Source organism: Patagioenas fasciata, chromosome 4 (genome assembly GCF_037038585.1).
Source record: "Patagioenas fasciata isolate bPatFas1 chromosome 4, bPatFas1.hap1, whole genome shotgun sequence".
NCBI classification, from domain to species: Eukaryota; Metazoa; Chordata; class Aves; order Columbiformes; family Columbidae; genus Patagioenas; species Patagioenas fasciata.
In genome coordinates this window covers 6,764,440-6,779,923 of record NC_092523.1, presented here as the reverse complement: position 1 = coordinate 6,779,923, position 15,484 = coordinate 6,764,440, and the positions used below count along the sequence as shown (strand labels likewise).

The following is a 15,484-nucleotide window of genomic DNA, read 5'->3' as shown; positions in this document are numbered from 1 at the left end:
CGAAGCTCCACCAACAGATGCTGCTCGCAGTTTGATGCGCAGCGCTGTGCGTTTGTGAAACCCGTCTGTGTTTTGCTCCTTCGAGCTCTCCAGTTTGTGAGTTGTCTCCTACTACTGCCCGATATTCTTCTGGTAACCAGAGAAAGCGCTTGGCACGGGGAAAAGTGAATAATACACTGGGGCGTTCATATTTAAAATATAGTTAGCACCTGATACACATACTTATTTCTCTTAACAGCGTTTGGGAGTATCCATAGTAAGAAAGTATTGGATTTTAAAGCTACGGTGGTATCTGAAGTCTGTGTTTATGCACTTTTGGGCCAGGTTGTGAAGCCTTTAACTACTCCATTTGTGCCTTTTAATGAGAGTTCTGCATAAATAAGGTTTATATCTGTATCAGGATCACTGTGTCAGTTCATCCCACACTGGGTTTGCAGCTGGTGCTTCCCCCCTTTGCAAAATGTGTCAGAACAGCAGCTCGGCAGCAACAAATGCACCAGCTGGTGGAGGAGCCTCATGCTAAGAGGTTTTTGACCATGCTTATATAAAAGGTTTAGCTTATAGGTGCTCCAAAAAGAATGCCTGGTTGTCAATATGACTTCCATAGCTGTGGCTCATTAGTAGTGTTTATGTCTGTTAATAGACATATTACGTTAAATCCATCAATAGAGTTTGAGTTTTAGTAAATGTCTAAAATAGGAAATTGGTTGTGATATGTTCTTGCGAGGTTTCTAGTTGTGGTATCGAACGTAGTCACACCTTAATAACAGGTAGTAGGAAATGCAAATAGTCCGTAGCCTTTTTGATTTCAAAAGGTGTTGATTGTTTTGTAGTATTAATACTATGACTGTCATTAACACAAAGCTCGTGTCCTCACCCTCCGTTAGTACTCAGGATGATCAGCTGCTCTGTGGAGTATTTTTGAATTAGGTCAAGTCTTCTCCTGCAGTGACTTGAGCACATTGTGAGGAGATGTGGCTGAACAACCAATCTTCCCTGCTGAAAATCTGTGTCTCTCTACTGAACTACTGGGCTGGTTTCTGTAAATCAGGTTAATTAACGTGTGTGGAGCTGCAGTGAAGGTTGTGTGTTACAAGCCATGAGTCAGAGCTTCTGATCCCTGATAATTTACACCTGTCTCCATCCTGTTGCTATCATTCTTTCTTCTTAACACTTTACAGGACGGTTGCTTCTAGAATTTAAGGTTGAAGTTATTTGTGACCACTCAGACCAGCTCACCGGGTTTAACATGCTAAGTTTGGGTTAGACTTTGCTTTCAAGGTTTGTTTGCCGACTGCAAGATGCCATTGTCCTTTCTGTGCTTACCACTGCAGGGGTTGATTTGTCTTTAAAGGGGGAAAAATGCACCCTCCTTAATTCATCCCAGCTCTTGCACTTTTGTGAACAGGAGCCTGCAGTGTAGGGAAAGGCACTTTGAGAACAAGGGAAAAACAAGTGGCACCAATGATCTGTAGTGAGTAAAGCTGTGATGTGGTGTTATATTACTATTCTGAATTAAATTTGAACCTTCATATATATAAAGGAAGAGTGATTTACATTCTAGTGGGTTATCTTGACAGAGTCAGTGGCCTAGGCTGGAGTCAGCAAAGTGTTCCTGAATTCAGCCTTTGACATGGGGATCCCCTCTTCTCCTGCATCTCCTCTGCCTCCTGTTTATTTTCAGACTTAGTGACACTGCTGTTTGTTTCTTCATTCTTGCTAAGCCTGGCTTTTCCTTTGGATAAAGAAACAAAGAGAGGGCGAAGATGCAAATAGCACCACAGTTCAAGTCTTAAGCATCATTTGCATTGGCGTGGGGGGAGCTAAATATACAAACCCAGCTATTGTCTGACAGTTTTTTTTCTCTTCAGAACCAAGAGTAAATTCCCATATTTTCCAGGATTTCTAAATTACACAAGAGGTTTCCAGGAACGTGGAGCACAAGCAGATGTGATAGGTCTTCCCCAACAACAATCATACATATTCAATTCATCCAGCACAGCTCAGGATGAGAATCCAGTGACAGAGAGGTCATGCTGACCCTGCGTGTCAGATAAATTTGATTTTGGATGAATCAGAAGGAAGAAACCTCATTACGGGGGTTCATGTTTCACTACTTACTGTTCTCTCAGAGATTTCTGTAATTCCTTCCTCACCTTATTGTGCTTTTCTATCTTAGATGCTGCAGAAACAGCAGCAAGGGTTTGTTTTCTGTGGGGTGGCTTCCGAACGCTTGCCTAACGTGCAGCTCAGCGTTAGTCTGAGGAGGCTGGACTGAGCTTAAGTGCCTTTGCTGTGACGGGTCATCCGTCAAACAGGCTTGGACAGACAGACTGAATTTAACCGGACAGTAACTGGCTTTTCTGGGGTCATCTTGGCCATTGTATTTATCTGGAGCTTTTTTAACTCATCGAAATCCTTTATCAGAAAATCATAGAATCATTTCAGTTGCAAGAGACTCTAAGGATCATCGAGTCCAACCATAAGCTGACTCTAGCACTAAAATATTTCAAAGCAAAGTACTTCAGGAGGGAGAAGCAGGTGTCTAACAGATGCAACAAATTCTGGATGCTCTGTGTTGCCTCCCTTAGCTTCCCAGGGCTTTCCATGACCACCTTGTGCCCTTTATTAAAGTTGGGCTTAAACTGTAAATCAGTTCTTTCTACTGTTAACTCCCAGCTTTGTCTTTAGCCCATCAGCGCCAAGCTTCTCCACTATTAATTTTGACCAACTCCTATTAGATAACCCTCAACCTCTGAACAAATCTATTCCTTCTGCTTCTCTTTGAAAATCATCCAGTATCTCAGACTCTTGTTTGCTTCGTATTAACCCATAGCAGCTCCAGCCTTTGCCTTGGGCCCCAGTGCTTGGTTTGCTGGAGGCAGCTCCGTGCCTTCCATCTTGGTGCTGTGTTATTCCTTCAGCTGGGCTGGAATTGCTCTCAGCTCCTTCCCATCTCACTGCTGCACTGATATTTGCATCTGGTTATCAAGATTTTGCTGCAAAAGATGTGGTTTAGTTTTTACCTTCTAGCAGCATCTTAGTGGGGGTGCAAAGGTTTTGCAGAAAGTCTTTAAGGCTTTGCAATAGGTTGGTGCAAAAGTAATTGTGGTTTTGGACTGTGAGTTTTATATTGTTTTACCTAGGCTCATACACATCTTTATTAATCAAAATAGGAGCCGTTACAATCAACATATTTTTGCCTACCAGAAGCAAGTTTTATTCCTGCAGTGTAAAAATCTGTGCTTTGGGACTCAATGAACTCTTGGAAAACATTTTCTGCATCCTGCAGCTTGTGGAAGTGTTTTCCCTGCAAAAAGTTGTTGAGATGCTTGAGGAAAGGTGGTAGTTGGTTGTCAAGAGGTCTACCTGCAGCTGAGTCAACAGGAGACTCTGGGACAAACTAATAATAACAATAAAAACATAACTGATGCTTGTAGGAGAGAAAAGGGATGAGCTTTTCACCTGCATGGTCAGACCTGCCCATAGGCCGAGATCAGACTGGTTTAGGTAACCATAACTTATTAAGACAGAGCTAAAGCTGAAGTCTGCCCAGAGATGGGTTGGTGAGCAGATTTGCTTCGTGTGGCTGTGAAATGCAGCTGCAGGTTGGTGCTGGGGGCAATGGGGCAGAGTCTGGTGGGACCCTCATGTCTCCCCAGCTGAGCGCTGGGCTGCTCTTCATAGGTTGGATGCGTCTTGGTGCGTTTTAGTGTCTGTGAATTCATAGATATTTCAGTGCTAATGCTTTGCTGTTAAATTTTTCCTTATAGTGTGTGTAGATACACGTAGTTGTCACCATTTGCCAGCTATTGTTCAGACACAATTCCCTAATTTTTGTTTATTAACCTAAGTTTAGAAGAACTTTGTTATTCTCTGAATCTCTCTCTTTCCCAGCTCGTTTGCAGAGGAGGAGCCCAGCAAAGAGTTTCTTTCATTCTTTATTTTCCCAGGTTTTTATCAGCCCATTGGCACAGATACCTGAGCACATCAGTGTCTTTATCTCATCCAGCTTCACAGCACCCCCGGGATGGGGGAGTGTTACAGGGCCCCTATTGCAAGTCCCTGGGAAATACTTTTAGAGTTTTAGGCTGTGCTAAACTGTAAAACTGAATTTTGGCATCTTAAAGCTCTGGCTGGTACATAAATCACTGCCTTTTTTCCCTTACCCAGGACTTTCTCAAACCTTCATTTATTATCTTCTCAAAGGATTTTAGCTCTTCTGAAAAAAGAAATAAATGTCACCCAGTCTGACTAGAAACATGCTTTTATTAATTTTTCTTTATTCAGTTCTTGATTTGCAAGTGCAGTAAGGGAACATTTACGTCAAATACAGAGCTGTGAAAAACAGAACTCACTGTAGTCAATCAGCGTGTCCCAGGTTGCTGCTCAAAGTGCTGCTTAACCAAAGCAAGTGACAAATCCCACCTTCCTCGCTCAGGCACAACTGCAGCAGTGGGTGGAAGTGGGTGAGCAGCAGGACAGGGACAGCAAGAGGGAACAGTGAACTGTAGCCCCCAGGACTGTGAAGAACTAAAACATCAGGCTCTTTACTTTCTATCAACCTTCCCAGTGCAGCCTTGTGTTAAATAAAGCAGTAAAGCTCCTGGGAGATACGTGGCACCTCAGACAGGGTGGGTTACGTGAGGGTGTTTATTTCAAAGTAGTTTTGCAGCAAATTGCAATTTTTGCTGCATTTTAGAAAGAATTATTGCACACCCTTGGTCAGAGGGCTGTCTAATATCCTTCTTTCTCATCAGCTCATCACTGACACGTCGGCATCAGGTCTGAGCAGAACCGCAGAGCTCCATCACTGGGAACAGAGATGGCATTTGGCCTTGGGAATTAATTTGAAACCCTCAGGTTTTAGAAGGAGTTGTGATTTAACATGCAGTTTGTTGTCTGTGTGTCTCCTCCGTCTTGTCTTTTCAAATTTGTCAGGGCAGAGGGTGTGAGAAACAGTCGTGTTATAGATAACGGAGGTGATGGGCTTACTACACGGTGACAGCTCCCAGGAGATGATCCAGAAGCCACAGATGCTCATACGTGTCGCCTGGGAACGCTGGGTTTCACATTGGGCTTCCCGTTCACAGGTCTGGAGGGAAGAAAAGGTTTTCACAGAATTAAAGGATAGTTTGGGTTGTAAGGGACGTTCAAAGCTCATCCAGTGCCACCCCTGCCATGAGCAGGGACATCTTCACCAGATCAGGTTGCTCAGAGCCCCATCCAGCCTGGCCTGGGATGTCTCCAGGGATGGTTCATCCACCACCTCTCTGGGCAACCTGGGCCAGTGTCTCACCACCCTCATTATAGAAAATTTCTTCCTCATGTCTGGCCTGAATCTCCCCTTTTTTGGTTTAAAACCATCACCCCTTGTCACAACAGGCCCTGCTAAAATGTCTGTCCCCATCTTTCTTATTTGCCCCTGAAAGGCCACAATAAGGTCTCCCTGGAGCTTCTCTTCTCCAGGCTGAATACCCCAACTCTCTCAGCCTGTCCTCCCAGCAGAGGTGAAGGGTCTGCCAGCCTTCCACTAGTGACAGCCAGCAGCAGGACTTTAAGATACACTGCTAATGATTTGTTATAGTAATTAAAAAAAAAAGGGGGGGGCTTTTAAAAATTTGCCTCTGACTTCTGCGCACTCCTGTCCTCTCATCAAGTCCTTCTCTGCGTTCAGAAATGAAGATCTCAGGGCATTTTTGGAGTTGGGGAAGCTGTTAGCAATTCATAAGGACTTTTTCTTGTTGCAGAGCAGTTTCCTGCAGAGGAGTTTAAAAAGAGGTTTTCTAGACACCCAGCGTGTTCCCAAAGTGACAGATATTACTGGTCTCCAGCAACTGATAGTTTTATGCTGATTTAATGAGCTGGAGATTTGGCACCTGTTTTCACTGAAGATTAATTTGCAGTGGAAAAATGAATCCTACAGCTGCCAGCCGGGATCCCAGGCCAGACCCTGACGTGCTCTTTAATTGAGAGAATTGTGCTATTAACTTCCAAAGAGCTTCATTTCAGGGAGTGGGAACTGCTCAGAGCAGCAGGAGTTTCCTCTCTATATAGAAGTTTAAATATGCTATGGTTGCTTAAACCAGGACTCTGTCATGTTAATGCTGCTGAAGGAAAACTGTCCATAATAAGATGATTTCCTGAGGCGCTGCAAAACTGAAGGTCTCTGCGGTGCGTTTATTTTTGGGGGTTTTTTTGTTCTCTTTTTTTTAATCCCTTAGGGACACAACATCTTTGCACAGGGCTGGCAACAGGGATTGAGATAAGCGAAGAATGCAAGCATCCTCCAGAACAAGGCTGCAAGGAGAGCTCTTTGTTATCATTTAGCCCTTGGAAAGCCAGACGAGGGCCAGGAGACCATTTGGTGTAATAAATATCCATCATAAAAAATGACAGGCTCTTCCCTTTTTCAGACAGGTCAATGAACCTGCAGGTCTGCGAGTGCAGCCGTATTCTGATATGTCTGTGGGCAGGTTGCACCCCCAGGCCAGAAGCCATTGCCGCTCAGGCCCCTAAACACCATCATTATTCAGGCAATGAATTCTGACACATTTTTCCTTTAAAAAATAATTATAGGGATCTGTTCAATGTAAGGGGAGGTTCTTTCTGTGTCATTGCATTAATCTGAGCAACTAAAAAAACTATTAACTTTTTTACTATGAAACCCACAGATGTATAACAAGGAATACAATCTCCTTTTAAATAAAGATGCTTGATTTGCAAAGAGTAAAGCTCTGGAGATGTGACAATTCTGTTCCAGACTTTCTTGCAGCCCAGGTCTTTCCAGTCCTGGCCCAGCAGGAGCGGGGATTTTGGTGCTGAAGCCGCAAGCCCTGGGGTGCACTCGGAGCACGAGGTTTGCAGAACTGCCAAGCGCTTTTCTGCAGAGGCGAAGAAACCGTCCGCAGAGAGGTTCATTTGCAGAAGCAAAATGTGCGTGATGTGCTGGCAAAAGGGTTTCTCATTCTAAACTGGCAAATCGCAATTCTTACTCCAATAGAGTCTTTCCTGGTGACTCAGGATGATGCATGGGTTGGGGAGGCATTAAAAAAATAAAGGATTCCTATCTGCTGTATAAAATAGGTTATTTCTATAGCTGTATATATATGCATTGTTGTTTCTCAGGAAAGTCATCTAAGGCTGCGTCAGCTCCTCTGCTACAATTACTTAGTCCTGTTGGGCAAGTAGAGGCATCAAGCTGTGGGGGTGATGGTCCAAAACTGTGCAGAGGGGGATTCGGGATGCAATAACTTGCATGGGCGCAACCTGGAGGTCCAGCAATGAAATCAGATTAACGTTCTGGGGAGGGGAAGGGCTCAGGTTGGAGCAGTGCATTGGGAGCGCTCAAATGTGGTGGTAATTACGGGCATCAGGGGATGCACAGGGCTTTTAGGCTGCCACAAACACCTCCTGTCTTTCTGTTTAGTGCCTACTGCAGTGTCAGTGCTCAGTGACTTTAACTACTTAAACAAAGTAAACGCAAGAGAAGAGAATCTTAACTCTCTCGCCCTCAATTCATTACACAGTCCCCTCCGCTGTGTATCGGATAAAGCATTTTTCGGTTGTTTTTTGGCACCTGCCTGCTGCACCACTTGAAGGCGACATGCTGCCCACTTTAAGAGAACAATATCAACACCTGTCACTTACCTTTTACATCTGCATCTTCGCCTCCTGGTTCCTAAAAGAAGCAAGAAAACGTCTCAGTTCAAAGGTAGCAAGTCACAGCTCAGTACAAAAGCGCTGCAGCAAAGCAGGGCGGCATTCCCTCTCAGCTGCCTGTCTGTAAGACTAACCAAGATAAACCAAGCTCATTTTAGAGGAAAGCCAAGAAGCGAGCGGTACCGCAGCTCCCATCCTCCCAGCGCTCCATTGTTTTCATAAATTAAATCTTAGCATGAGTAACAGTAGTTACTTGGTAGTAGTTACCCTGACAGTGATTTATTTGTGTCTCCAGTGACTTTGGCATGTTGCATACGCAGCAATTAATTCTACAGCAGTCAAGCGGCAACGATGCCACACAGCGCGCAACCGAGTTGAACGATACTCTTCCCCGATTCAGCACCTATGTCATTACTTTGGGATGTATTTGGCAAAATATAATATGCAGCCATTAATTTTAGCATGAGGTTAAAAAAGCCCTGTCCTTGAGGGCTCGGGCTGCCTGCTGCAGAAATTAATTGCAGCTTATGGCTTTTCAGTGGTAATTCACAACAGCATAAAAAGACAGAAATAAATCACCGGTGGTGTTTGTAGGTTAATGATGTTGCAGGTCCCTGAGGAGTCCTGATGCACGTGGGGGAATCCTGGTGAATTCAGAGGGAATTTGGACCAACTTTGGGCTCTCATCAGCTATTTCGCTCGAGAAGAATGATTTTCTGACTGTGGCTCGTCAGTGTTTTTTCGTGTATTCCTATCGCTGCAGACCGTGGCGAGAAGGATTTGTCAGGGCTGAGGGATGCTGAAAAATTGTACTTTTTTTAAAGTGGGTCAGCTGGTAAATTCATGTCACATCAGCTCCAGGCTGTGCCATCAGTGAGGGTTTAGTTGGCTTCATTCAGCAGCAAAACATTTCGGTGTTCCGGGCAAACGAGCTGAGCTGGTTTAATGACATCGGTGTAACTTCTGGGGGTATCAGGGAACACCCCAAAGGAAGGTTAAACTGATTTCAGTGAGCATTAAATTGATTTAAATACATTTGCACTCACTGCTTGCTCAGGGTAATTTGAAGACATTTCAAACATGAAATTTCACCAAAGGACTTGTGCTTACCCAGAGGTTTTGCATTACTGCTTTAACCATAGCAGCCGCTGAACCTGTGTAATTAAGTTGCTCATTTGGTTACAGCTTGAGCTGCTAATGGGAGCCTCAGCATTTGTATTTGCAAACCCTGTGCTGGAGCACGTTTACCTTATTTTGTCGAAGTGTTTCAGGTTCTGGTAGTTCTACTCTCTGATAATACTGAATGACAGAGCCAATACAGTTCAATAGAGTAAGTTTTCTACATTCATAATCTGTTTTCCTTCCTTAAATTCCTTTTCCAACCTAAATGATTCTATGATTCTATGATTTGAAGCTGATAATTATTTCTCAGCCTAAACCTACTGATGGGGAAAATGCAGACATTGATTTAACAATGTCCTTATCTCGTATTGACTGTGTCCTGCTTATCTGCTGCTGGTGTAAAGGAAGATGTAGGACAGGGCAGAGGAACATCTGGGGGGGTTACGGGTGAGCCTTACGTTGACACAGCATGACGGTGACGGCCAGGGCGAGCAGGAGCAGGGCACAGGCGCCTGCCAAGGGAACCCAGATGAAGATGTCACAGAAGAAATCCGGCTCTTTCTTCTTGCTGGTGTCTGCAGGGTTACAGAAGAGGAAAGGTCCACCAGGTGCTCATGGGTGGTGTTATGACCAGTTCTGGTGGAGCCAAGGGACCTGCCTGGCATCCAATGGGGCTGGTGGTGAAGCAGAAGGTTCCCCTGAGGGAGAACACGTAGCCAAAAGTTTTTCACATCCCTGGTGTGCCCAGGCATGAGACGTGCTCATGCTTTTTATGTCATACTTAGCTTTTCCTTTGTGGGATGAAATGCTGGAGTTACAGAATCACAGAACCACAGAATCGACTGGGTTGGAAAAGACCTCAGAGATCATCCAGTCCAACCCTTGATCCAACTCCAGTCCATTGACCAGATCATGGCACTAAGTGCCATGGCCAATCTCAGTTTAAAAACCTCCAGGGCCGGTGAGTCCAGCACCTCCCTGGGCAGCCATTCCAATGCTGACCACTCTCTCTGCACAGAATTGCTTTCTAATATCCAGCCTAAATTTCCCCTGGCAGAGTTTAAGCCCATGCCCCCTTGTCCTATTGCTGACTGCCTGGGAGAAGAGACCAATCCCCACCTGGCTAGAACTGCCCTTCAGGTAGTTCTAGAGAGTGATGAGAGTTATATAGAGAGCTATAGAGAGTTCAACCCTTTCAGCTGCATGTACCCAGTTATCCAGCTCTGGTAGAGCTCTAAGGATTTTCCCTCTCCCCTCACCCCAAAATGCCTCCCCGAAGCCTCCCTGCAGCCAAGTTACCTGGATCTGGGGTCGTCGGGCTGGGTTCCTCTTTGGTGGCGCTACCCTGGGTGGTGGGTGCTGGTGTAGTGGTGACTATAAGTGGGGAGATATAATTTAAAAGTATAAAAAATTATATATAATAAAACAGCTTTCTACCACCTCTTTTGTCTCTCATGGCTGCACAAGGCTCAGCTCCAGGGGAATTTCATAAACCCCATTTTGGATGGTGAATCCCCCAAGGAGGGTCTCCCAAGACCCAATGAGGAGCTGCAGGCTCCTTATTTCTTGCTTTCTGCCACCACCCTCAGCAGGCGCGAGTGCCCTGAGGCTGGTAGGACTTTAGGGACATGTGTGGGGTGAGGAAGGAGGGGGTGGTGGTGGACTTTGCTTTAGTCTCACCCCTTCAAGAATTACAAATGGGATGGAGAAGTGGGGATGGGGAGGTGATGCTGGGTCTGCCTGTTCATCTTTACCTTTGGGTAGGGATGATACCATGAGAAGAAGGAGCAGGCAAGACGGGGGCATTGGTCACAAGAAGCCTTGGGCAAGTGAGCAGGAAAACGGGGGTTTGAAGGAGAGGTGACATTAAAAAAGGCACGGGCAAGGGGTGGTGGGCATTTTGGCAGAGCTAAGCGAGGTTGGGTGGAGGTGTAGCTGACCTGGGAGGAAGGCAGGCTTGCTGGGGCTGAAGTACAGCACTTGGTTGCTGTACATCAGGCAGAAATAGTTCCCCTCGTCCTGCAGTTCGAACGACTTCACAACCAGCCAGTAGAAACTTCTGTCCTTGGCCACTTCAAAGCGGGTGGAGGTCTTCTGGTTCCCCTCGAAGGTGATCCGGCCCAGTGATGAAATGTAGACGATGAAGTGAAGAGTCCTCGCTCTGTCCATACGGACCCAGAACACACCACTGTCCTCCTTGGCCGTCTGACACTCCAGCTCCAGCCGCTGTCCCAGCCGGGGGTGTCTGATGCTGCTGTCACGAAACTTGACCGTCATCCTGTACCCCTGGACCTGCATCCCGAGGCAGCCTGCGGGAGAGAAATCCTTGTGGGAACTGCCTCTCTGGGCAAACCTTGTTCCCTGACCATGGGGCACAAGGTGGAATGCAAAGGGGTGACCGTGCTGTCCGAATGACTTGAAGTTTTGTTGGAGTCCTTGATGGGATCATGCGTGCTCACCCATCAGCCACCTGGGCTTTAAAGGTGGGTGCTGCCCTTCAGAAAAACCTTTCAGCTGCCTTCTCAGGGACGTTCCCCCTTCCCAGCTTATCTGAAGTGACTCCCTAAAAACATTGACTGCTTCTTTCCCCCTCCTCCTTTCCTCCAGAACCACTTCTCTGACCCAGTTCCCAATGCATATGATGCTGCAGCCACCCCTACACTGGCAGAGGTGATGCCACCTTTCCCTCTACAATTACTGAGCAAAACCAAAGTTAACCTCTTTCATTTGCTTTTTATTTTTCCTTTAATCATTTATCCCAATTTCTTGGATCCAGTGGAAGGTTTCACTTGCCCCTCCTGGTGAAGGTCATTCCCAACCCTGTGTCCATACTCACAGAGCCTCAGGGCGAGCAGAAGGAGCAGTGCAGGGGACCCGTCCATCTTCTGGGGGTGACTGTCCTTGGGGACGGTGCGGTGGAGCAGAGATGATCTTTCTCTCTTGACTTGGGAGGCTGCGTTGCTCTTTGGGGAGGATGTGATGTCATCAGGACCCTCTTGAGATGGTGTTCGGCATCTGCAGCAAAATGAAGGGGAAAAAAGTATTTCTGAAGAAATTAACTTCTAATCCAGAATTTGGGCTCATTTATCATTTTGGTTAACGGTGCCTCAAGGATTTTGCCTCATTGACTTCTCTGGAGATCCAGAGGGATGATGCTCAGCCACCACAGCCTGGTATCTCCAGCCGTCCAGGGCTTCACAGCAGCACCATCTCTGCAGAATCATAGAATCAGTTTGGTTGGAAGAGACCCTCAAGATCATGGACAAGCCTCGCACTCTGGTTTCAGGCTCCAAGTTGTGCTTTTGGCAGGGATTCTGCTGCCCCCACTTGCGTGCACTCAAGGAGCCTCATACAGATGGCAGAGCCAGCTGTATTTTATTACCCAGCAAGCAAGACAGGGTATTTCATGTCATCTATCCACATGTATTTGTTATCTCTGAACACACGCACTGCTGACACGCAGCTGAGTTCTTCAGGTGTTCTATTGTTCTCCACCCAGTTCTTCCTTGCAATTGCTCTGCAAAAGCTGCACTGTGCAAGACAGGTGGTCTGTGATCTGAAACCCACTGAGAAAGCCCCGTACCCCAGGGGCATGGCGGGTTTTTTGTTTGCTGTTTTGTGTAACACCATGTGGTTTTCTTCTCTCACCACAGAGGCTTCCGCCCTGCCAAGAAAACCCTTGTGTACTTCAACAGAAAGGGCTCTTGCCGCTGCCTCCAGGTGACCACTTGCACATGGTATGGGTGATGCTTCCTGCAGCTTTGCACACACCACAGCAACAGCTTCACCAGCCTGCGAGGCGGGGGGGCTGCTGTATTATTTACTTCTTCACTTGGCACTTGCTGGCTTTCCTGATGATTATTTTTCTGCTTTTTTTGTTAGTTAGTTAGTTTGTTTTTCTATTGCTCCTTTGCAAAGAAGGGACACGTCAGGAACCAGGTGTTGCTGACCCTGATGCTGTTGTGATTGTGACAGCGACTTAGAGATGGGTTATGGAAAATGGTTTAGGAATGGCATTTATTTAATTGGACATCAAAGCATGTTGGTGAGGGAGGGAAAGATGCTGGGATGTGTGAAATTTGTACTTTCACGATGCTATGACACTTGTGATGTCTACTTGAAATAGAGCAGATTTTGGCAAAATAAAGAGAAGATAGGTTTTGTTAATTAAACATTATGAGAATCTGGATCTCAAAATCCCACCAAGCAAATGTGAACTTGAGGTTGTTCCAAGGTTCTCCGGTCGTCTCCAGATGAGACACCAAGCGATGCTGCTTGTGCAGGCTCCTTCTGGTTTCAATGGGCAGTTCATTCTCCTTATCCTGCATGGAATTCATCCTCCCTTTTTAATGGGATCTGCTCTGGGGAAGCACCTGTCTTCACAGGTTGATGGAGGAACGTAGGCAAGGAACTGAAGCCATGGGTCTGCCTTGTAGATGGCTAAAGTTGAGTGTCATGTTTTCTGAGATGCTGATGAGATGTGGTCCATGCCATCCATCAGATTGTTGTGTGAGTGACCCCCCACTGCCATCACTATCACAACTCAGTGTCAGAAAATGAAATTTCAAAAGCATTTTCAGAAGCACAACCCCCCTGAGACCAAATTAGGAAAATTCCTGATTTCGGTTGTTCATCATGGTTTGAATGGAAATGAATGTTCTGGCAAATGAGGATGGGGGCACCAAAGTTTGTCAGGACTTGGTTCTCCCTCTAACATAGAGCGTGGTTGTTTATCTACAGCACGTGGTGGGTGTCCTCAGGGATGTGGTGGTGGAGGTGCTGGGAGAACCTATATAATTAAAGGACCATCCAGGAAGGCCACTGACTTTCTTAATAGGAATATCTTACTTCTCTCTTGTCTCTGCATAGCAGTAAATTTTATCATGAATCAGTCCTGGGTGCCAACCTGGAGCCCAGAGGTTCCTGTCCTGGATGTAGAGGTGTCCTTTCTCTTGGTTCTCATGACTTGCAGATTGAGCTGGTTTCCACGCGAGGCCACCATTTCCTGTGTCACGTTCAGACCCTGTATCACCATCCAGAGGTCTCCTGTTCCTCTTCATAATTTTATTTGCTAAAGCACTTTGTGACTCACCACTACATGAAAGAGACCACCAGCCCTTGTCTCTTCTGAGGCTGTTTCCTTGTGCCAGGCATGGGCAACGTTGGGAAGTCACAGGAGATGGCTTCAGGGGGAACTACTGCTTTCTGTTGTCTGCAATAAGCTGCTAATGAAGATATCCTTTTAAGGCAAGGCAAGAGCTGGAGGAGGTACTGAGTTTTGGATATGATTGATCTCTCAGTCATTTTGTGGAATGAATGATCTCATTAACTTTTGCATAGTGGTAAGAAACTCTTCAACCTCTTAGTATCAGTAGTATCAGACATCACATGGATGTCTTGCGATATTGCATGACTGACAGCAGGAACACGTCAGAGGACACTGTAGTTACCCTGTGATGGTTGGTAGACACAAAGCAAGCTGCAAAATGACCATGGTCTGCTTGGTCCATTGTTTTTGTTGCCCATGGTCTATTGGGTCCATTGTTTTAGTTGCCCATGGTGTCTCCTCACAGGACTTCAGGGCTTCCCATTTCCCATTAGGATCCGAGGGAATGGCAGAAAGATGTTCCAGAGGAGGTTTAGGTTGGACATGAGGAAAAGGTTCTTCACCCAGAGGGTGCTGGACACTGGAACAGGCTCCCCAGGGAGGTGTCACAGCCCCAAGCCTGACAGTGTTCAAGAAGAGACTGCACAACGTCCTCAGACACACGGTGTGAACTGTGGGGTTGTCACATGCAGGGACAGGAGTTGGACTCGATGATCCCTGTGGGTCCCTTCCAACTCAGGACATTCTGTGGTTCTGTGATTGCCAAGCAACGGTGCAAAGTTGCTGAAGATGAGCAGATGCTGCAGGTGATCAGTCAGTGGTAACTCATGGACAGACACTGGACTGTGTTCACTTCAGCGTTGCTGATTCTTCCTGTTGTTAACCTTTGAGGGATCTCTTTCATGAGGAGGAATGGAAAGTTTTAATGAAGATTTCAAAATTTAGTCACAAATCACAAACTTTTCTTTCAAACAGAGCGAAAAAAAAATAAATGCCGAGACCATAGCATACAACTTTTCCGGTGTGAAATGAAACTGTGGTTTGCAAACAACTTGCTGCCCCTCTTTTCTTTGCAAAGCTGCAGCACCAAAGGGGTTTGGAGAATGTCAAGTGCAACTGTCACGCACCAGATACACACACATTATCTGCTATCTTTCCATTGTAGCTTCATGTTTCCAATTCGCTGGCCACTCTCTGCTGGGTACTCTTGGTGTAAACATCACATGCCTTAAAATACAGTATGCAAACCACAAACACTGCTGTGCTCTCATCTCTCCATGACGTGGACATTCAACCTGATATCTGGATTGAAATATCTCCATAATCTCCATGCTTGTTGATACCTTGGTGGAGAGCCTGATAACAGAAAATCTGGATATGTTGAGGGTTTTCTTCCCACACACTTCCCACACCTGGTCTCTGGATGCTGCAGAGCTGCTTTGTGCAGACATTTGGTAAATCAGCAATCCGTGATGGCTTCTTTTGGGGACCAGTGACAGCTGGAATTGGCAGTAGACAAGTTGGGTTTTTTTTGCAAGTCCAGCCTCCTAAATATTACACCACAGAAATTCAGTCCAGCACTAGAGAAAACTT

The 15,484-nt window shown here is 46.0% G+C and overlaps 2 protein-coding genes across 2 annotated transcripts in view; both read right to left on the bottom strand.

Annotated features, from left to right (window-relative positions):
• REEP1 (receptor accessory protein 1) overlaps positions 1-15,484 on the bottom strand; it is a 499,521-nt gene that overhangs the window by 192,951 nt on the left and 291,086 nt on the right. The window lies entirely within an intron of this gene.
• On the bottom strand, positions 4,270-11,681 carry CD8A (CD8 subunit alpha). Its single transcript, XM_065836748.2, has 6 exons — positions 11,621-11,681; positions 10,725-11,093; positions 10,084-10,158; positions 9,243-9,359; positions 7,651-7,681; positions 4,270-5,095 (listed from the first exon to the last, which is right to left on the bottom strand). Exons 1-6 carry the CDS (start codon positions 11,664-11,666, stop codon positions 5,041-5,043), a joined length of 693 nt encoding a protein of 230 aa, XP_065692820.1. The 5' UTR covers positions 11,667-11,681; the 3' UTR covers positions 4,270-5,040.

Coding starts and splice junctions, on each gene's coding strand:
- CD8A (XM_065836748.2), bottom strand. CDS start 11,666: ATGGACGGGTCCCCTGCACTGCTCCTTCTGCTCGCCCTGAGGCTCT. Junction 11,094..11,620: donor TCTGCTCGCCCTGAGGCTCT/GTGAGTATGGAC, acceptor TCTCTCCCGCAG/GCTGCCTCGGGATGCAGGTC. Junction 5,096..7,650: donor CGAAGATGCAGATGTAAAAG/GTAAGTGACAGG, acceptor TCTTCCCTCCAG/ACCTGTGAACGGGAAGCCCA.